This window comes from Mus caroli, chromosome 11, assembly GCF_900094665.2.
Source record: "Mus caroli chromosome 11, CAROLI_EIJ_v1.1, whole genome shotgun sequence".
Taxonomy (NCBI): Eukaryota; Metazoa; Chordata; class Mammalia; order Rodentia; family Muridae; genus Mus; species Mus caroli.
In genome coordinates this window covers 31,630,117-31,651,784 of record NC_034580.1, presented here as the reverse complement: position 1 = coordinate 31,651,784, position 21,668 = coordinate 31,630,117, and the positions used below count along the sequence as shown (strand labels likewise).

At 45.0% G+C, this 21,668-nt stretch overlaps 1 protein-coding gene across 7 annotated transcripts in view; it reads left to right on the top strand.

Annotated features, from left to right (window-relative positions):
- The window catches only part of Tenm2 (teneurin transmembrane protein 2), a 928,441-nt gene that overhangs the window by 864,575 nt on the left and 42,198 nt on the right, over positions 1-21,668 (top strand). For 5 of the 7 annotated variants that reach the window (XM_029483889.1, XM_029483891.1, XM_029483893.1 and 2 more), the window contains 6 exons: positions 2,922-3,041; positions 6,327-6,588; positions 7,368-7,635; positions 12,020-12,163; positions 12,604-12,853; positions 20,630-20,650. In XM_029483889.1, the coding sequence (XP_029339749.1) occupies positions 2,922-3,041; positions 6,327-6,588; positions 7,368-7,635; positions 12,020-12,163; positions 12,604-12,853; positions 20,630-20,650 (1,065 nt within the window). The remainder of the gene's footprint in view (positions 1-2,921; positions 3,042-6,326; positions 6,589-7,367; positions 7,636-12,019; positions 12,164-12,603; positions 12,854-20,629; positions 20,651-21,668) is intronic. The other 2 variants (XM_029483894.1, XM_029483890.1) reach the window with 1 other exon arrangement.

The following is a 21,668-nucleotide window of genomic DNA, read 5'->3' as shown; positions in this document are numbered from 1 at the left end:
GGAAGGGGAAGGGGAAGGGGAAGGGGAAGGGGAAAGGGAAAGGGAAAGGGAAAGGGAAAGGGAAAGGGAAAGGGAAAGGGAAAAAGGGAAAAGGGAAAAGGGAAAAGGGAAGGGAAAAGGGAAAAGGGAAAAGGGAAGGGAAGGGAAGGGAAGGGAAAAGGGAAGGGAGAAGAGACCAGAGACCAGTCAGGTTATAGAGTAAGTGAGATTCTTTTAGACCTTCCCTGGCCCTGAGACAATGCCTGTTGTGTGCCATTTCATTGTGAGCACAGTTCTCATGAAGACTTTAGACTGACTTGCAGTCCTCTATAGCTTTTTGGTGAAGTCGTGAGCTTGCGTGGGCTGTAACTACTGTTACAGTTCACTCCATGCTTTTCCTACTCTTCTTTTCATATTTTCCCCCTTATGCTACCATCTTAGCCTTCCCACCATGAGCTACCACTTCCAGGAGGCATCCTGGGGAGAGCCAAGATACAGTGGAGTCAGCAGAAACTCCAAAAATATATAGTGGTCTGGAGCAGCACACAGACCAGACTGAAGAAAAGACAGTTTAGAGGAAGCCGTTTGGGCGTTTGATGAGGCAGCTCTCTCAAACATCTCTGTGTAGATACATAATTCAGAAGGAAAAAATAGTCCTCCAAGACACGAGGTGAAGTTCAGTAAGCATGTGAGGCTCAGTGCATTATAGTCTGACAAATAGTGAAGGGCAGAGCTAGGAATGAAGAACTTAATTTAAGACTTCTCCAAAGGCGTTCCCCTAGATAATGGCAGACAGAAATAACCAAGGTGCTTTGACTCCACCACTGTAATTTATGGAGCAGACCTCACTATCTAGATAATGTGATAATTGTTACACATCAATAATCATAAATAGAAATGAACTGATAGCATGTCTTCGCTGAATCTTTTCTGCAAGTTGGCTGCCTAGAAACAATAGGAAGCTAGCAACAAGGAAGAAATGGAAAAACACAGCCAGAGAAATCGCAGATAGTTGAAACCCCTTCATTGCGTGTAGCACACTCTACAAAGCCTTGTGCTATAGGGTGGATTTAAAAGAAACCACCGTTGTGGAAGGACAGAAGGGAGAAAAACCCATGGTGGGACGTACTTCCGCATCACCGGTGCTGTCTGTGCACCTTGTGGTCATCAGCACATACTGTTGATTTTAAAATAGTGCCTGGTAAGGCATTAAAGGAATCTTACTCGGAGCTAAGAAAATGGAATAAAACAAAAGGATTATTTTCATAAATTAGCTTCCCACTTTCAAAAGACTCTAACCCTGTGGCTGGAACCAGCTAAAAGTGGGGCTCGTTTGTTAGGCAGCCAGTGGCAGACTATTAGAGCTGTCAGTGAAATGGTCTAAACACCCCCAGATCATCAAAGGGTTGGAGCTGAGCAGTGTGGGGCATTGCTAATAGAAAAAGACGCCTGGGACAGCATCCCTCTGGCTTCAGGACACCTGGGACGGCAAAGGAAGCGTGTTCCAAAAATCTTTGACAAGATTCTGGCAAAGAGCAGGTCAGCTCGATTACCCAGTCCAGGAATTGGGAGTGTGCCCAGGAACCTGGGAGTCTTGAGAGCTGTCTGTGCTCACTGAATACCCCCTGTCTCCAAGGCCAATGGGGGAACTGAAAACTAATGTACTCAGCTCAGAGCCTAAAGCAAAGGCAGAGCTTCTGGTGGCCCTGCTTCCTCCTGAAGACAAGAGGGTTCAGAGAGAGATGTGTATTTCTCCAGCTTTGTGATTTGTATACAGCAAAGGTTGAGCATCCCTAATGTGGAAAAATCCAAAATACTCCAAACCCCAATACTTGTCACACACCAGCATGACACTCTCAGCACAGAATCCCATCCCATGAAACTGTCTCATGCACAAAGTCATTAAATATACTGTATCAAATTGCCTTCAGGGCAGGTTTATAAGATGTATATGAAACATACATGAATTGAATGTTTAGACTTGGTTCTTATCCCCAAGATGGCTCATTATGGATATGCAGATATTCCAAAATAGTATCTTAGGAAAGCAAAGTCAAGCCTCGTTGTAGCTACTCTTGGCTTTACAGGATTTCCCAGATAGCTGGAAGTTGTGATTATTGAGAAAATTCTAGTTACTCTTGTCTGGAGAGAGAAGAGCATCGCATAACACCAGAGAGAGGGAAGGGATAGGATTTCAGCCTCTCTTCTCTCAAGACAGCAGGATTTTGATAGGAGGGAATTTTGTAATTGTATGCAATCAGATTCCAAAATAGTCCCAACACACACTCACACACTCACACACACACACCTGCAATATTCTCTTTTCCTAAGGTTCTTATGGTCTGTAAGAAGTGTTGCTCTTTGAGGGGAGCAAACCATGACGTATATGGGGTGGGGGGAGGCTTACACTGTGTTCCTCTGTGCTCCCTGACATCCCAGCCTCTAAGAGAAGAGTAAGATGGCTTTCCTCCAAAGCCAAATTAGGAAATGAGCAGCCAGATGGGGAAGCTCTCATCCAGGCATAATATGCTCTGTGCCAGGCCAAGGCTCACACGTGAGTGATGAGGAGCTGCCTGAAACTCAAACCAAACAGAGCCAAATGACATCAAGCAATGGAGCAAGGCCAAGGCTAAAGGAATATGCCCAGGAGATACCACTGCCCATCCCAGGGACCAGGTAAAATCACCATCCAGGGATTTTGTCCTAGAAGGTCTGTGTTCTTATGCTTAGGCAGAACAAACCATTGAGATATCCCCTTTTGCCCTCACCCCTTGATGAGATGTGTAGCCAGCATTCAATTTTGAAGGTCTTCTCCTGGTCTAGATACCAGGCAAGAATAGAGAAGCAGCCACAGCAGGAAAGAGAATCACAGCAAAGCTCTTATCTCTGTTTCCCTGTGTGTGCCTCACACACCCATGTTTCTCTATCTCTTTCTCTCTCAGCCTGGTGTCTCTGATCCGAGGCCAAGTAGTAACCATGGATGGGACTCCCTTGGTGGGTGTGAATGTGTCTTTTGTCAAGTACCCAAAATATGGCTACACCATCACTCGCCAGGATGGCACGTAAGTAGCTTTGTGTGACCCGTACCTATCCAGTATTCACACAAGAAGTGTTCACACAAGAAGAAAAGTATGCTTGGCTTGGAATGGAGGAGTTTCTTCTAGTACAATGTAATGGCCACCTGGCCAGACCTCTAAGGAAAATTCCCCCCAAAGACATGTCATAGCTGTGGATGTGACATTCTAACCAGAAAACAGAAAGGACAGTGATTCAAGGTGGCTGGCAGCCACCATCCTTCTTTTGCCATGTCAGGTAACTGCTGCTCCTTGTGAGCCAGGGAGGATAGGATCCTAGAAAAAGGAAGGGAAGGTAGCTTTTAGAAGCTAACTCCTATTTTAAATCAAAGGCAGTGCAGGGTGACAGGAATCCGCACGACACAGCGTCCTGCGGCGCTTCCCTTCTGCTTTTATCTGCGGCTTTAGAGTTGTGTTATTTTCGCTACAGTTTTGAGGGGGTGGGCTGTAATCAGAGAAGTCTAATTAAGTACATTTAGCAGTCACCCTGCTGTGTGAAGAAGGCGACCTCCCCCTATTATCTTCTGATTGGGAACACGCACCCGTTCAGTCCCCACCAAGATGAAAGCTCTGTGGCTTCCTAAATCCACTGGGCATAGAGTCAAAAGTTACAGCAAAAGAAAAGGCATCCAAAGAAAGGGGGGAAACGCCCACCCTGGACTGAACACACACACACACACACACACACACACACCATATTCTCTTCCGAAGAGAGAGAGAAACTGTCATTGTATATCTGAAGCAAGCTTTTTACAACTCTAGAAAATCATGGCTGCTATGGAGAAAGAACTGATCCCTCGGTCCCTCTGATAAGGAGTCCAGCCTTCTTTTCAAGGTTCTAAGGCAGCCACACAGACAGTTAAAAGAAAATTGCCAGCTCATAGCAGCCCACCCTCACGTCCTTTCGCCAAAGCTCTAAGAGCCAGATGACTCTCAACCATCTGGGTGATATTGTCTCATCTCCCTACTAAATACGCTGTGAGCTAGATACCACCTGAACTGAGCAACACAGAACTCTGTAGCATAACCCTGGCAGTGGCCTGGCCCACTGGAAATCAGGGCTCACTGCTGCTTCCCTGACTTGCAAGGGAGTGTTGTACTGTCCAGGAAATGACCACAACTCAAAAGCCACTGACTACTGAGTGCGTATTGCTTTCATACCATTGAAAAACTGAAATAGGAAGTCAGACCATTATCATTGTGAGGCTGTCTCCATTATTAGTGTCTCACACACACACTTTGTTGCCAAGTTCTTTAGAAGGCACTAGGATGACAAATGTTCCCTAGGCAAAGAACCTTTGGCCCTTTTCACCCTTAAAGGCCATCATCTTACTCTACAGCTCAGGCTGGCCTCAAATTTATGATGATTCTCCTTCCTCAGTCTTAGAAGGTTAGGATGACTCATGTGCCTCCATGCCTGGCTTGAAACCAGCGTTCTTCCTTGGTTTCTGCTTTTGGGGTTGGGGGAGGTAGTTATTTGTTTCCTTGCTTGTTTTGGATGTGGGCTTTTGTGGTACTATAGATCAAATGCCAGACTTCACCATGCTAGGCAAGCATTCTACCACTCAACTATATCTCTAAACTCCTAAATTGTGTGTGTGTGTGTGTGTGTGTTTGTGTGTGTGTGTGTTTGTGTGTGTTTGTGTGTTTGAGCCAGGGTCTTGCCAAATGGCCCAGACTGGCCTTGAACTTGCAACAATCCTTCTGCCTCTGCTTCTTTGGTGCTAGAATTACAGGTGTGAGCCAGAACTCTTGAAGAGTTAACATAGGTGAGCCAATCCATTCAAACATCCTGTCAGACAACATATGAAATCATTCCTGAGTCTCTTGGTCCCGGTCTCTCCCTTCTTCCTTCTCTCCCATCCCTCTTAGGTACCTTCAGACCAATTACATCTCAAATAAATCACACACACACACACACACACACACACACACACACACACATCATCTTTCCAGCCCTACATCCCAGCTCTTCTGTTTTCTCTGGCTACAAAGCCATAATAGTGCAAAGCTTCTGTGTAACACCCCTAGAAGCTCTACAGCCTTAGAGATGTGGTATGGACCACTAACTTTCATGCTGATTCTTTACTGCCACCAGGAACAGCTAGGAGCAATATTGGTTTTGAGCCAGTTGGTCTTGGTCTGGGTCTGGGTCTTGGTCTTGGTCTTGGTCTTGGTCTTGGTCTTGGTCTTGGTCTTGGTCTTGGTCTTGGTCTTGGTCTTGGTCTTGGTCTTGGTCTTGGACTTGGTCTTGGTATTGGTATTGGTATTGACATTGGTGTTGTGTTAGACTGTGTAGCCCAGGCTTGCCTAAAACTAGGAATACTATTACCCCAGCCTGCCAAGTACCAAGATTGCAGTATGTTCTCACTGAGATGTTACTATGACACAAGCAGTAGAGATTCTGGAGAGAGCAAGACAAAACAGTTGCCTGTACACACATGAGTCCAGTATAGTGTAGCTTAAAGTTGGGGCGTATCTCTCGGCAAACCTCCTCTCTTTCCATAAAATGAGGAAAGCTGCTTCTACATTTGAGCCTGTCAAATGTTTTTGTACCTATCAAATTCACCCACCGTTCACCCATCAAGTGGGAATGATGGTATTGGGCAGGAGAATATGAAAGAGAAGACAAGGACCGAGCTGAGTATCTCCATGTAGCTCTTGAAATACAAACAGGGATGTAGGTGAAGAAACCCTGCCTACATTTCTGAGAGCATAGCGGAGTTTGATTGGCAGCATATGCTCATGGGCCCTGCCTACGTCCTGCACCTGGGACCCCACAACTGCTGAACTCAACTCTAAGCCTTAGTAGCGAATGCTTTATTCCATATTGGATAGCATTTTTCTTCAAAGTGCCAGATAGTGAATCATTTAGACTCTGCTGTCTGCATGACTCCTGTAGCCATGACTCAGCTTGGTCCTTGGTCCTCGTGGCATGAATATAAACATGAAGAGCACATAAGCAAATGGGTGCCAATCATGCATGATTGCCAAAACATGTGGTAGGCTGGATTTAGCCCTACCCCAACCCCACTCATCTACACAGTTCATTCTCTGTTACACTCTCCTGCTCAGTACCATTTATATCTCACTTTATGGTGAACAGTGGGAGAGTTTGATAGGCTCAAAGAGAGTTGGTAACTTGCCTACAGCCATATAACCAGTGAGTTGCAAGCTAGCTCATCTGCCTGCCAAGCTTTGTCTGTCCCACAGCTCTTAGGTGTTGAAGGTGAATCTGCCCTGTTGTTAATGACCCTCTCGGCCCCTCTCCAGGTTTGACCTGATTGCCAATGGGGGTTCTGCCTTGACTCTTCACTTTGAGCGAGCCCCTTTCATGAGCCAGGAGCGCACAGTGTGGCTGCCATGGAACAGCTTCTATGCCATGGACACCCTGGTAATGAAGACGGAGGAAAACTCCATCCCCAGCTGTGACCTCAGTGGCTTTGTCCGGCCAGATCCAATCATCATCTCCTCTCCTCTGTCCACCTTCTTCAGCGCTTCCCCTGCCTCGAACCCCATTGTGCCTGAGACCCAGGTAGGGACAGGTCCCCGAGCATGGAAAGTGTGCTCCATCCTTCCCAAATCCATCCCAACTGCCCAATTTTCTCCCATCATCTCTGTCTCCCCAAGTGTGCCAGGAACTAATATTAAAGGGGAGACATGAAATGTAGAATTTATAGCCACTGTAGGTGACAATTTGAATCCCTCCCGGACGTTTGGAATGTTTACAGATAGTCGCTCAAGACTTTGGCAGTCACAAGAGCTTTTAATAAAATAAAAACAACATACATATGTGCCACCCACCTACAAATTGCTTTTTATTCCTGTTAGTCATGGAGATACATGATAAGAGGCGCTCTAATGATCTACATCAGTGTTATGACAGAGGGCATATTACATTACTGCTTCCCTGGTGCTTTATGCCGATTGTCAGTGAAAGTTGTAGGTTCATATAATTACAGCCTCTCGTGGCCTCCTTGCATGCAGCTAGCAATAAAGCCTGCTGTTCTTATTTACATCTTTTACCAACAGTGTGGGGGGATTTCTTTTGTATGCATGTGAGAAACTCAACAGTGACCAAGAATAATTATTAATCCAAAAATCATAACCTCAGTCCCTTCACTCCATGGCTTAAGATGAAGTTTGGGTCGGTTTCCTTTTCTTCTCTCTCAGCTGTAAGAAACAGTTCATGCACCCACATAAGATGTGATGCTTTCAGAGAGGGCGGCAGCGCACAGAAGCGCTGGCTTGCAAACAGCTCACCTGCCAGGGTGTGTTTGATGGAGTAGATCAACCATGTGTTTTCCCCTCCAGGTTCTTCATGAAGAAATTGAGCTCCCTGGTACCAATGTGAAGCTCCGTTATCTCAGCTCTAGAACTGCAGGATACAAGTCGCTGCTGAAGATCACCATGACGCAGTCCACAGTGCCCTTGAACCTCATCAGGGTTCACCTGATGGTTGCTGTAGAGGGGCATCTCTTCCAGAAGTCATTCCAGGCTTCTCCCAACCTGGCCTACACATTCATCTGGGACAAGACAGATGCTTATGGCCAAAGGGTTTATGGCCTATCGGATGCTGTTGGTATGTGTTGGTTTCAGCCACTTTTCATTCATGGCTTTGGTTGTATTTCTCTATATTCCAAGTCCTCTTCTAGTAAATTAAGACACAACAATCTCTCTTCCAGGGGCCTTATGTTCCAGTTTAGGCCCAAGATAAGAAAGAATGACTAGGTCAGAAAACAGGAAGCCATGCTAAGTGCTAGTCATAAGGAAAATAAAAATAAATAGTACCTACTGAGAGAAGGGGCAGCTGTGGATAGAGTCCGGGAAGCTACCTGGTGATGTGGTGTTTAGTTGAAAACTTGAAAAGCCAACAGGAACCACATGAGAATCAGAAAAAGGGTGTTCCAGAGCAGCTGGGGGAGGCAGTGCCTAGAATGCAGTGGTCAACATAGATGAATATCGAGAAGTGGGCAAGGGCTGGTTCATGATACAGAGAGAGCACTGCAAATGGCAGTGAACATACCTCGAGAGTAAGACACCAGGGCTTTAGAAGATCTGAGAGCTATACTGTTTGTTTCCAGGCATTGCCTTTTGAGCTGTTTACCCTCAGGAAAGGTGGACCTCAGAGAAACGGCCTTCAGTTATGAGGGTTTGGGCTGTAAGTTGGTATCTGCCTAGCTTTTTCTGACTTGTAGAGAGCTGACTAGTGATTTGGAGTGAGCATTTTGTATTCTCTCCATCTCCACACATGTGATTCTCAAGGACTGTGAGAAACGTGACCAAAGTTAGAGGCCAGAAAACTTGGGAATGTTCACTGGAAGTGGCAGTGTTTGTCAGGCAGTCACTTTGTGCAGAGAGCATTGTGACAAATCCTTTGGTAACCACTCAATGGTCCAAGTAGACCTTGTTGCAAACTTCATTGTACTGCTGAGGTTGGTCAGTGTTGGGGGACAGGGATTAAATTTTCTAAAGACAATACAACAAGCAGGTTACAAGTATTCAAGATATGCCCCAGTAGTCAGCCTCCTCAATCAGTGAGTCACTAACTCAAGCAGTAAAGTTTCTGGAGTCCCTACCTAGTGCATTTAATCTAAAAAATAACCTAATAAAGAGAATTCTATCTGGTTTAGCCTATCCTGAGTCAATAGCCAACACCACAAAGTAGAACATGAGAATTCGCTCTCATGTGCTCTAGCTCCTGCCATCAGACTATGCTGAATTCTGTTTCTCCATACTCAGATCTGTTCTCCGACATCATATATTTTCCTAAAGTTCCAGAAATCCCATCATTTCATGTGGAATATATTAACGTGTGTGTCTAAAAACACTTTGAAACCATACCAACAATTTAATTATCACAATATCATAGTGTCTTAGTATAACCAAACAGCTGATCATTGCTCATTATTTTCTGTGGTGGCCAGCTATGGTAGCACAACAGCTGTGCTCTCAGCACTGAAGTGTCTGAGACAGGAGGATTACTAGTTTGAGACTAGTCTGAGCAATATTGGACAAGTCCCTGTCTCAAAAGAAAGATAAAGAAGAAAGGAAGGGAGAGAGTAGGAAAAGGAAAGAAGGGAGGAAGGAAGGAAGGAAGGAAGGAAGGAAGGAAGGAAGGAAGGAAGGAAGGAAGGAAGGAAGGAAGGAAGGAAGGAGAAAAAAATCAATTGCCTGCTTAATATCATAAAATATTAATACTTCAGATGCTTGAAACAATATCCAAAGAATGTTTGTTTTCTCTGAGGTTTTATAAAAGGAAATTTTTAATTGGAGCCAACAAGATGGGTCCATAATAAGGGCACCTTGGGCTAAGCCCTGGAACTCACAGAGTGGAAGTAGAGAGCTAACTCCCCGACTAATTTTCTTATGCCCCCTCTACACATGAACACAATAGTATAAAGCAAGCACACAAAGTGTACACACACACACTCACATATACATACAAACTAATAAATTTTTAAATGCAAAAGTAATTTTAATTACTATCATTTTCTATGTCTCTCTTTAAATTAATCTGACTTTCCCTATGCCTCTCTGTTTTACCTTATAATGTAATTGTTGAAGAAATTGGGTTGCTTGCCCATGGAATCTCTAGTCAAATCTGCTGGCTGTGCATGTGCTTGTGGCTGGCTGTCTCACCCCCTGCAGATGGATAGTTGGGTCTTGAGTCTTTCTCTGGCCCAGGCCTGGGGTTTGGTTTGGGAAGTACAACCTGATGGGTGGCGTTGTGATATTCCACCAAGAGGAGCCTGGCGGGGGTGGTGTCTCTTTAGATTTGGCAGGCATGGTTGCTCAGTCTCTCTATATTTCAGGTCACCAAGGATTACAGAATGATATTTTCAGTCTGTCACTGAGTCTTCAACTATTAGCTGGAATACTTTCATACAGAGGTGGCCTCTCATTAACTACTTGGCTATTTGAGCCCCAGTTCACACAAAAAAGAAAGGACAGATACGTGATTCTTTCCCATATTTACTGGGTTTTTTTTTTTTCAGTATAATGAGTTGGCTTATCATCCAAGGGTAGCATATGAATGTTTTCTTAAATATCACTATGAACTCATACACTGAATTTTTATCTAATATATTTCAGCCCATTGAAGTCATTATGCTTGTTAATGGTCAGAAAGTCCTGTCAGCGGTCACCAAGAGTCTCTTCAAGCTGACTCCCAAATCCTTTGACATGACCCTTATAGATGGTGATTCCTTTATTTGTTACCTAGCATCTTTATGTGACCTGGTCTCATCATGGTCATTTCTTGCTCCCATATCTTCAACAAGCCCTGATTCTTTACAGTTAGAGACAGTGTATCATGACCACAAGATGGACATCTGCAATCTCTGACTACTAGGATAGTCGTGATTGGCATTCTGAAAGGACAAGCCTTGACATGCACGGGGATGCATGTGTCGCCTTGTTTGTTGTTGAGATAAAAATGTATCCTCCGTTCATATCAACATTTGCGTATCTCGAGAATTTTCAAAAGCTGCAGAGAATCCCCAAAGGGGACACACACAGTTAGGAGTTTAATGTACTAGGAACAGCTATAGAACAATGCCTCAGATTTCCAGAGCAACTTTCCAATTAAAGATGTATGGCACCTCAGCATTTTCTCATCTCTCCAAGCACGACTCTCTGAGAAACCGAGCCCTTGTTTACCACAGGAACACATGGGGAAGTACGTGAGACACGAGACTGGAACCAAGAGCTGATGGGCCTTTCTTTCTCCTTTCCCTCTTCCATTTGTCTGTGTGACAAATGCACAATTTTCACACACAAGGTTTTAGAGTCTGGCACTCACTGACTCCCAATGTAACTAGCAAGCTATGCTCTATGGGTTCCAGCCAGCCTTAGTACATTCTAGAACTGGGAGTACACACTCAACCCAACAACTCCTTTGGATATCAGTCTCTGGATGTTCAGGTTCCTTGTATGGGATGGCATAGCATTTTGTATGTATCCTTCATGCATCCTTCTATATTCTTTAACTCAACCCTGGATAAATTTTATAGATGGTCACGAACCACCATGTGGGAGCTGGGAATTGAACTCGGGACCTCTAGAAGAGCTGCCAGTGCTCTTAACCACTAAATCAACTTCTCCAGCCCATGATAATTTTTATAATGTATTTCTATTTTTGGTTTTGATCTTGATTTAAGTTTGGGTTTGGGATTTTTCAATGTAGCCCAATGTAGCCCGTATTTCTCTATGTAGCCCTAGCTTTCCTGGAATTTGATCTATAAACCAGGCTGGCCTCAGACTCAGAGAGCCACCCTGCCTTTGCCTCCCAAGTGCTAGGATTAATGGTGTGCACCACCACTGCCCGGCTTATAATGTATATTGTTTAGGCGATGATACCACAGGGGAAAAATGCTTATATGTGTTCAGTCCAGATACAATATATTCCCCTAAATCTTTTCAGTCTATATGGCATTGGTTGAATTCTTAGACACCGAACCTGAAGACCCTGAAGACCAGCAGTGCTAAGCACCTTTCCTTACACACTGCTGCCCCCGTAATCTCCTTATCAAGGAGAGACTAGGCTTCCAAAGGCCTTTCTCCTAATCAAAGACAACATGAGACAAGTAAACAACTTGAGACATAACAGATACATTCCAGACAGAGCAGGTCAGCAGAAACCACCTCCCATCCCCCCATCCATATCTAGGGAAACTTGTGTGGTATTAGGTTTGTAAATGACTCTTCTGCCTCCATGTCTCTGAGGTCATTTTGAAAGTCAGGGGTTCAACAGAAAAGCCTCCCTATGATCACTGCATAAAGTTTCAAAATTGAGTTCAACTCAAAAATCTGGATTTCATCAGATGGAATCCTTGGGGACAAAGCTATCAGCAGCCTCTTTCGATGTTGGAAACGGGTGTCACTGTTAACATGTGATTCTTGTTCTTGCTAAGGAGGTCCAGAGTAACCATTCATCTCTTTTCCCCAAACCCTTTCTCTTACAGTGTCTGTTGGGTTTGAATATGAGACCTGCCCCAGTCTTATCCTGTGGGAGAAAAGGACAGCCCTGCTTCAGGGATTCGAGCTGGACCCTTCCAACCTTGGAGGCTGGTCCCTGGACAAACACCACACCCTCAATGTGAAAAGCGGTATGTCAGGGACAAAGGAAGGTGGGTGGTGTTCATCTAACATGCATAGGATCCTAACCATCCCTGGCACAATAAAACACTCATGAATAGAGGGAATCACTGGTTTAGACTCTCTAGCATTGACATTTAAGCGGCAGCCCTTTTCTTGGGCATTTTTTAGTTTACCAGCCTTATTCTACCTCATTGGTTTGGGAGTTTGCTTTCTATTTTGTTTTTGTCTTCTGATATCTCCCCAGCTAGTATCCTATCCATATCACAGACAGCTTCGAGAGTGGCTCTCCTGTGGCTGTTCCCTCTGCATTATGAGGAAATGAGAGAACACGCCAAAGGAAGTGTTTCCTTGTCTCCCTACCACTGCCCACCCATTCTAGTAGGTCAATCCGAGTGTCCTCCCCACAGGGTTGTGTGACACCCCCTCTCGCTCTGCCTTCCTCCCCCAGGAATACTACACAAAGGGACAGGGGAGAACCAGTTCCTGACCCAGCAGCCTGCCATCATCACGAGCATCATGGGCAATGGTCGCCGCAGAAGCATCTCCTGTCCCAGCTGCAATGGCCTTGCTGAAGGCAACAAACTGTTAGCCCCCGTGGCCCTGGCTGTGGGGATCGATGGGAGCCTCTTTGTTGGTGACTTCAACTATATCCGGCGCATCTTTCCCTCTCGAAATGTGACCAGTATCTTGGAGTTACGGTAAATGGCCATACCAGAAAACTTTTATTCTCCAGATCCCCCTTTGCTCTCGGGTTTCTCTGGGTGAAAGATGGCTGAACTTAGGGTTCTCAGCGCAGGAAATATTTTGATTATCTGTAAAATACCGTCCACATATTTGATGCAGTTTTTCAGCTACTCAATCTCAAACAAGGGCAGCAGATAGTCCCTAATCCAGAAAGGAGCCAAGTGTCTTTTGTTTTTAAAAGGTCGTTGCAGCCTCAAACACACATCAAAGTGTGAAGACCAGGTTCCTCCCCTCATTCCGAAAATCTTGCCAAGCATCTCTGGGTGCTAGCCCTTAGTAAATCCACTGGGTCTTTTTGTACTTACTAGTATGCAATGTAGCACAATGGTACCTGGCCTAACTAGGTCATTTCTTACCATCCTGGAAGATTTCTCCTGGCCATTGCTTGCTGCTAAGCCTGAAGACTAAGATTCCTCTCTGCGTTAGTCAAACAGAGACGCCTGAAGGCTTGAAAATGCCTTTCCAGGGTGGGTTGATTCCAGATCCTCAGCCAGAGGAGGATGTGTACAGAGAGGGGGAAAGATGCAAATGAGTAAACAAGGGGGAGGGGATTATTCAACAAATATCTGGTGAATGGACACTATGTCCCCGTGTTGTGTTGGTGATCCAGTAGGGAGCTTCCAGTTGTATCATGTGGGAAAGAGGAAAAAATAACTTCAAACAGATGTGAATGCTTTGAGGAGGAAGATCTAACAGAGTGAGACATAGGGACCATGGTGAATAGGGGGCAATAAGAAGGCTTAAAAATAAACACAAAATAGTCAAAGAAACCTCTCCTACTGATGGCATTTGAGTTGGAATGTGAACGGTGACCTTAGCCATAGGACATCGAAGGGAAAGCATTCCGGGCACAGAAAAGTTATGCAAAAGATCTATATCCAGCCAATAACCCAGCAAATTGAAGGAACCCATAGACTGGCAGGGATGGTGAGCTCAGAAGAGCAGCAGGAACCCAGAGAGGTAAGGAAGAGACTGACGCTTGGGATCAACAAGTGTCTGCTTGCATATAGACAAGTGAAAGTTGCTTTTGCAATGGGCAGCCACTAGAGCTTGAAGTAGAGGGTAGATGTGGCTGATGTATGATCTGACTGCAGTTTTTATGAGATAGCTCTGGCTAGTTTGTGGGAAACGGGCTATAAGAATACAGGGATGAAGGCAAGAAAATTCATAGGGAGGCTGTTTCAGTGGTCCATGATTTGGGTCATGGTGATTGGACAGTTCTGAAGGGACACACAATGTCCCAGTGGAGATGTTCCTCCCAGTTAAACCTGATGGGTGATATGTAAAAAATGAAGAAAAGGAGAAATGGGGGAAGAGAGGGGAGGAAGAGAGGGGAGGGAGGAGAGAGAGAGCCCTAAAATTGGGCCTAAGCCATAATGACTTCTGGTATTTTTGAAGGACCTTCAGCTACCGTGTGAAAGATGCAAACACCACAGGCCATGCTTGCATTAAATGTCCATGTCCATTAAATGTGCATCAGTGTGAGCAAAAGACCTGACAGAACAAGCTAACGATAAGGTCTCAGAGCCCTCAGTCTAGTTTGGCAGGAAGGGTGCGACAGAGCAGTTCACAGCATGGCAGACAGGAAGCCAAGCAGAACCACAGGAGGGGTCAGGGCAAGCTAGCCTTCAAGCACAGCCCCAGAAACCAGCTTTCTCCAGTTGGGGCCCCACCTTTCATGGTGCCACCACTACCCTGTGCCCTGCAGTCTATTCTGTTTTGTTTTGTTTTCTTTTTTCTTTTTTAATCCATCAGTAGATTAAGCAGTTCATTAGGTCAGGATCCTTGTATCACAATCATCTCTGGAAACACCTTCATGTCACATGGAGAGGAATGCTTCGCTGATCTCTTAGGCACTTCTCAGTCCAATCAACTTGGCAATCAATGTCCTTACAGCCCCTGCTGAGAAAGACATTAATGACCTGGCCACCCAGCAGGTATCACTAAATATTCTCAGGAGTCAAAACTCTGCCAGGTACTGTAAGGGGTAAATACATACATACATACATACATTATATACATACATGTATGCATGTATACATATATACATATATGTGATAGTGTGTGAGACACAGTAGTTGCACCCAAAAATAACTCATATGTACATATACACACACACATACACACACATATGGGATAGTGTGTGGAGACACAGCAGTTGTATCCAAAGATAGTGTTAGGCACACATGTACCTCTGTGAGGACAGGAGAAAGGAAACATGAGCTCAAGAAATATCCTGCTGAGGGTAAAGGTGAGCACCCGGAGAAGAAAATGCACTTCCAGCTGAGCTGATGAGCTAAAGGAACCATTAGGGAAACAAAGCACGAGGCCGTGAAGGACAAAAGGCAGGAGGACATCGTGGCTAAGCAGAGAGAGAGCAAGGAGGCACAGGGAAGGGACTGCAGACTATTGCACAACAGCTCCTCTCCAGACCTTCCCAGGAAAGTCTCCTTCCTGGGCCTGGTTTGTTGCTGCTGTTGCTCTTGTTGCTGTTATTTTAGTCCAGAAAAGCCATCCCCTTAGGCATGCTCCAGGCAGTGGGGATCTGTGGAGGAAGCTGGTGGTTGCCTTGTGCTTCCCATGGCTGGATTATTCAAAGGATCACTTGGTCCCCTCTGTGGAGGTACCTCCTCCTCTGTCACGGCTCCTCCTGCTCAAAGCAAATCAGGCTTGACCTGTGCATTCCCACCTCCAAATCTTACTCCATGTGGCTCACTCAACTCAACATCTCCACTCAACCTAGGCAACCTCTTCCTGCCTACCTATTGGTTCTGTTCTCAAAGTCCCCTCTTCCTAGAAAACACTTCCCCTCCTCCCCTGAAAGTGTAGCGTTCTGGTTTTCCATCTGAGTGGGCACTACTTGCTATCTTGTCTGTATGGCTCTTTGGGCTTGGGTGTATGTAGTTCTGTGCAGCAGACTCCTTGGTCATCTTCGCCCTCTCATGCCTAGAGCAGTGTCCAGCCAGTCCTGAGTGTTCAAGATGGGTACTTGAATTCAAGAACCAGTCATCCCCCCACCCCCCTTGTTGGACTTGGCTTTTGATTCCATCTCTCTCAAACTGTAGAGACTGCAATACCAATGATAAAAGTTTATGGCCCAATCAAAGGAAAACATAGCAAGCCTATGTGATAACATGAGGGCAGCTTGAGGGATAGCCTTCCCACTCTCCCTAGACAGCTGTGTGGTTTTGTTTTTTGTTTTTTATCCCCCATTTTCTTGAGCTGTCTTCAAACTTTGTTCTTGCTTTCATCAGCCAGGAACGCAGAGCAGATTAGAAGTTAAGCTTTTACAAGAACACTGATTTGATTCTTCTTTCTTCCCACTATATGCCTGAAAACAAAGGACTGTCAATCCCCTCTCTTCAAAACAGTCACCCGCAGGGGGCAGGGAGGGGAGGGGAGGGGAGGAGAGGAGAGAAAGAAGGGAAGAGACCTGTCTTGCCTGAGTGTCTTTTCTCCGTTGTGACTTGGCAGCTGCGCTATTCCATTTTGGAGTCAGCACCTAGCCCCACCTTACTCACCACCCCCAATCAAGATGCTACTGAAATGATACCACAGTCCTCACTGGGCCTTCGTCCACTTCTGCGTGTACAAAACATGCAGGCCAGAGGGCCCCACACTCCAGAAACGTCTAATGCTGGAAGAGTTCAATGGTTACCACCTGTGGGCTTTGACTTAGTGCATGTTCAACACCCACTTCCCTAGAAAGCCTAATATCCCACCTTTAGGAGATGCTGTTCCCTCCAGTAGTCATCAACCTCTCTCTCCACCTGGTCCACAGAAAACCGAAACAGAGTAAGTTCCTCAGCCACTGACATCTTAGGAGGAATGTCTCTCCAAGATAAATCCTTCACTTGCCAATTTGAAAACATCTTAAGAACTAGACTCCACAGTGTGGCAAGCAAGACTGGGGCAGTATCACTCTAATGTCTCTTGATATGGCTCCTTTAAACAAACGTCAGACTACCTACTATAAAGATTCTTTTCTGTTTTCCAAACGAAAGTGTTTTCTCTGCAGGAACCATCCTCCATGCAGACTTCCTTCCCATGCTTTTTGGGTGGGCCCTCAGCAGAATCGCACTAGGGTAGATCTTCAGGGCGAGTGATTGTCCAGCTAGACGTGTCAGTGCTGGAGGAGGCAGAGATTTGGACAAAAGTGGGAGCCTGGGAGTGGGGGTGAGGTGGCAAAAGCAATAGACGCTGGAAGTCAGGATCTCCAAAGACAAGCTTCCCCTAAGAGTTAAGCAAGGGTCCATCCCACTGGGTATGAGAGCAGACATTGTGGTTGCAGCTAGAGAAGGCGGCAGCCTCCCTCCCATCAGCTGTGAAGATGAGAGTGTCAGGAAAGGAACAAAGCCTCCAAGTGAGCCTTGAGCACCCTGTCTACACACAGTTCTGGCTAACCCCTGGCTCTGTCTCCAGAGCCTTTTGATCAAGGACAGATGTAGGCTCATGGGGCTGAAAGCTAATGCAGTTTTAGGAGTTCCCTCTCAAAAAGAAGATAAGCAAATTATGAATTGGAAATGAAAAATGGCTGTGGGTAAGGGGTGCACATGGATAAAAGTGCTTACTGCCCAAGACCAACGACCTGAGTTTCATCCCCAGAGCCTGCAGTGGAAGGATAGAATCAACTCCAAAAGTTGTCCGTTCACCTCTACACAAACACTCTGTGACATGTGTGAGCCTGCACTCACACACAGTACACACACAAGACACACATCACGCACATACACACACACACGAGCACAGGAGTCATAGCTCACAGCTGGCCAGGTCTTTGTATGACCTCACTCCTACTCCACCTCTGTGAAACTTGATTTTTTTTCCACACCCCTTTGATTATCTTTGGGTACTTTTGTTGTTTTTTTTCATTTGTTTTGTCTTGGGATTTTTGTTGTTGTTTGGAGATTTTTTTTTTTTTGAAACAGCATCTCTTAGCCCAGGCTGGCTTGAACTTGCTGCTTTTTAGCCAAGGATAGCCAGGAACTCCTGACCCTTAAGACTCTGCCTCCCTAGTGCCACCACACCCAGCTCTTTGATTATTGTGTGTGTGTGTGTGTGTGATAGTTATCTTCTGATTTTGTTATCTATAGAAAGAACAGACAGGACAAGTCTTTCCTCCCACTTAACTGATCAAAATTGGTTTCAGATTAGTGATAAAGTGTAAAAAAAAACCAAAAAAAAACCTTGCTTTCATGTGCGTGGTTGGCTGTTGATAACATGTAAGTATACAATTTAGAGAAACCTCTATCAAGTCTCCCTTGTAATATTTCTGGGCCTTTCACATTTTCTTGTAATGCTCTCTGAACTGGTGCTCATTAATCACCTTGTCACCAATGTACATAAAACCAAGAAGGATGAATTCTGCAGTGGCTCTCACATGCCCTACAAAGATGCTACATGAATCAACACAGTAGGGCAGAAGCAGTCCCAAGAGCCATTCTTACGACAGAATGGCTTGTAATCATTTAGCTAGATGCTGAAGGTACTGCAAACCACCTAAGCACATCCCTCTAAAATCCCACCAGATGTATCCCGAATTAATGTCCCTGTGCTTAAAGCAGCAACAATAAAACCGTGTCCAACCCAACTCCACGCTACGGGAAGGGGTAAAGAGAGAACACAGCGTGTACAGGAATGGAAAGGTTCACGGTGGTCTCAGCCCTCTGTAGCTTCAAACTTCTGAACAGAGCATAGGGGGATGCAGCTAGCCCGTGGCTAAGGGAAGTGACCTCATTCCACGCTCCCTGCACGCAAAGGGTTCTTTCTCCAGGCCTTACTCTTTCTGAAGTATCCGCAATGCAGAGATGTGTAAGTCTTATCCTGTTCTCAAAGAAGTAGAAAAGACAAGCGCACACACACACACACACACACACACATCACATCACATCACAAGACAGGGTGACGACAGCTCTGGCTGATAGGCAGAGGAGGCTGGGAAAGACCCTGGAGCCTTTGCAGAGGACTCTTGAGACTTTGCAGTGTGAAATGCTAATCCATCTCCGCTTCTTAAATTTGAGACACCACTTTTCCCTCAAAGGGTGAGCCTGAAGGGTCTGTGCTGTTGAGGGTGTGCTCACGAAGCCTGTCCGTCCGTCCGTCAGAAGTAGGGCATCCACACTCATTTGCATGGACTGACTTAACGGATGATGTTGTTTTGGCTTGTCGCTTGCTCTGGACTGGAAGAGCAGTGACTTTGGCCTTTACCCAAAGCTTATATCCATACGATCTTTCAAGCGCCACACCTTTCTGCGCCCTGATCCCCCTCCCCTCCTGCCCTCTCCCCCCAACACTGATATTACAGTAACCATAGAAAGCAGATGTTCTCAGAGAAGAAGTAGGTCAGAACTGCAGACCCAAATCCCAGCCAGTCTTCTCACAAAATCTTGAGTTCAAAAAAAAAATGAAATTGATATTGCAATAATTAAGAGGCAAATGTGTCTACCACTGGTGGCAGATAGCATTTCGCTTTCATTAAGCAATATAAAATAGACTCGAGAATTCCCGGCTGCCACCCTGACACACCAGGCTTTACAGACTGAATCTTAAATTGCACTATGTCAGTCAGAGCTCAGGAGTTATCGGCATCATTTAATTAACTTCTTTTTTTTTTTGCAAAAAAAAAAAACTAACATGTTAGAATAAAATATAAAAGTGTAATCTCTGTGCAAACCTCCCACTAATGATGTCGCCCAGCAGAGGCCTGAGCTGCACCTCAGGAATCAGGACATCTAACTCTATTTGTCCTGTCTCCAAGCCTAGAAAGAGAATTCTACCTGGCCCTAGAAGCCTCAGGAACTGGGAGTGGATTGCCTTACTTGAGACACTTACTTCTTCCGTAATGCTACATTTCAGCCACTTTCCTACTGAAATGGAAACGTCTTTTTGTTCTTTAAGGAAAAAATAATAAAGCAAAACCCTTTTTTTTTTCCTAACTCTCCTAAGTGGTGTGTTAACTAGAGTCTCTGGCTCCAAACACGAAAAGATAGTGTTATTGCCTATGGACTTCATGAATGGGCACAGTCATGGCTGCTAGATCAAAAAAGAATGAATCTGAGTTGCAGGGGTGGTCCCAAGTGAAGTGGGGGACAAGGAGGCACGAGCAAGAGGGGAAAGTGGTTTCGAGAGTGAGAAGAGGGCAAGGACTTTGCCACACTACAGGTGGTGTAAGCTGGGAGTCTCTTTGGGATGGTCCTGACTCTACCCTTAGCACATCAATAGCAATCAGCAGCACACACAAACCTGTACTCTTTCCACGCCCAGGAATCCCACACCCATACATTACAAATCAATCACAGAGCTCTTGACAGCTGAACTTCAGTTTGGCTTCCGAATCCTTCACCACTACACTCACAGAAAACCATTCCTAGGCAACAGGTATCTTCCACTGAGATGTAACCCACCTGCCATCACTTCATCAGCCAGAAGTCCTGTCTCACCTGTTGCCACCTGTGTCCCATGACAGCCACCTGGTCTGTCAGAGACTCCAAACATTCCTTTGTGCATATTCCCCAGTGACCAGGAGGAGTCTAAACCTACGGATTCTTCCCAAGTAATTGAGCCAGGAACTGTCAGTTAGAAAAGGGAAAAGAAAAAAAAGAAAAAGATGGCTTGGGCGGGGGAGGTCCTTTCTACAAGAATCAAAGAAAAGAAAAATGTTATGTTTGCATTATCATCAATTCCTCGGCTAACTGTTTGTTCTTTTTTCCTTCTGTTTTCTTTCTATAAAGAAATAAAGAGTTTAAACATAGGTAAGATGAAGAACTCTTTCGCATATAATTTGCTATGGTTCGTTTGTTCCTTGTGTTTGCTTTCTTGTTTTGTGCTTCTTGTGTAACACTGTATATTTTCATGTACCAGATACAGTAACTTTTTATGTGCTAATTGTGTGTTGTGGATATGATAAGCTTTTGCAATTATGAAATGCAGTCAAAAAAGCAACCAAATAAGCTGACAGTAATTAGAATTTCTGGGAGATGTGAGATCATGATAATGAACCCTCAGTGAACCTCTGTCCCGGCCGCTCACTGCAGTCCATAATTGGTCTAAACAGTTGAGGCAAACTTCGGGCTTTTGTAAATGCTGGACTGGGTTCACAAAAGCTTTAATGAACTGGAAACGGGTCAAAAACTCATTTTCAACTCATTAATGATTTTCCCATAGATATGTAGTCATTTAAACACCACACACACACACACACACACACACACACACACATGTTAATTGCCAATCTGCTGGTCAGAATGAATCCAACAGTTAGGTACACGGAGAATCATTATGAAGTTAAATCACTCTTGAGTAATATGAAAGCTATAGACCAAGTACTTTTTGTCTAAAGGGCCTCTGCTGAGGTGCCGATTTAAGGTTATTTGAAATCATATTGGTAGAATTCACATGTCAAGTGCACAGCACACATGTATGCACATGAGCCCTGCAGTGAAGCAGATGAAAGCCTGAGTATCCTGATAGAAAAGATGCTCGAGCTTCCTGGAGGCAAGGAGAAGAAAAACTGAATGAAGGCTGTCTCCACCAGGTGAAGATCGCCAGCCATGAGACCCTTAGAGACAATGGGTCAGAATTGAGGGAAAAAAAAAAAAAGAATCAAATTACCTGGTATCATTATGCTCAAAAGGACAGCCATTTGTAGGGAAGGAAAAAAATCTCTGCCTTTGTAATCTTGAAACTCCCCCAAATTGACTTGTGACAGATACTCCAATACAGCAAAATTGTCCCAAAGACTAGAAATGTCCCCCCAAAGACTCCCCCTTC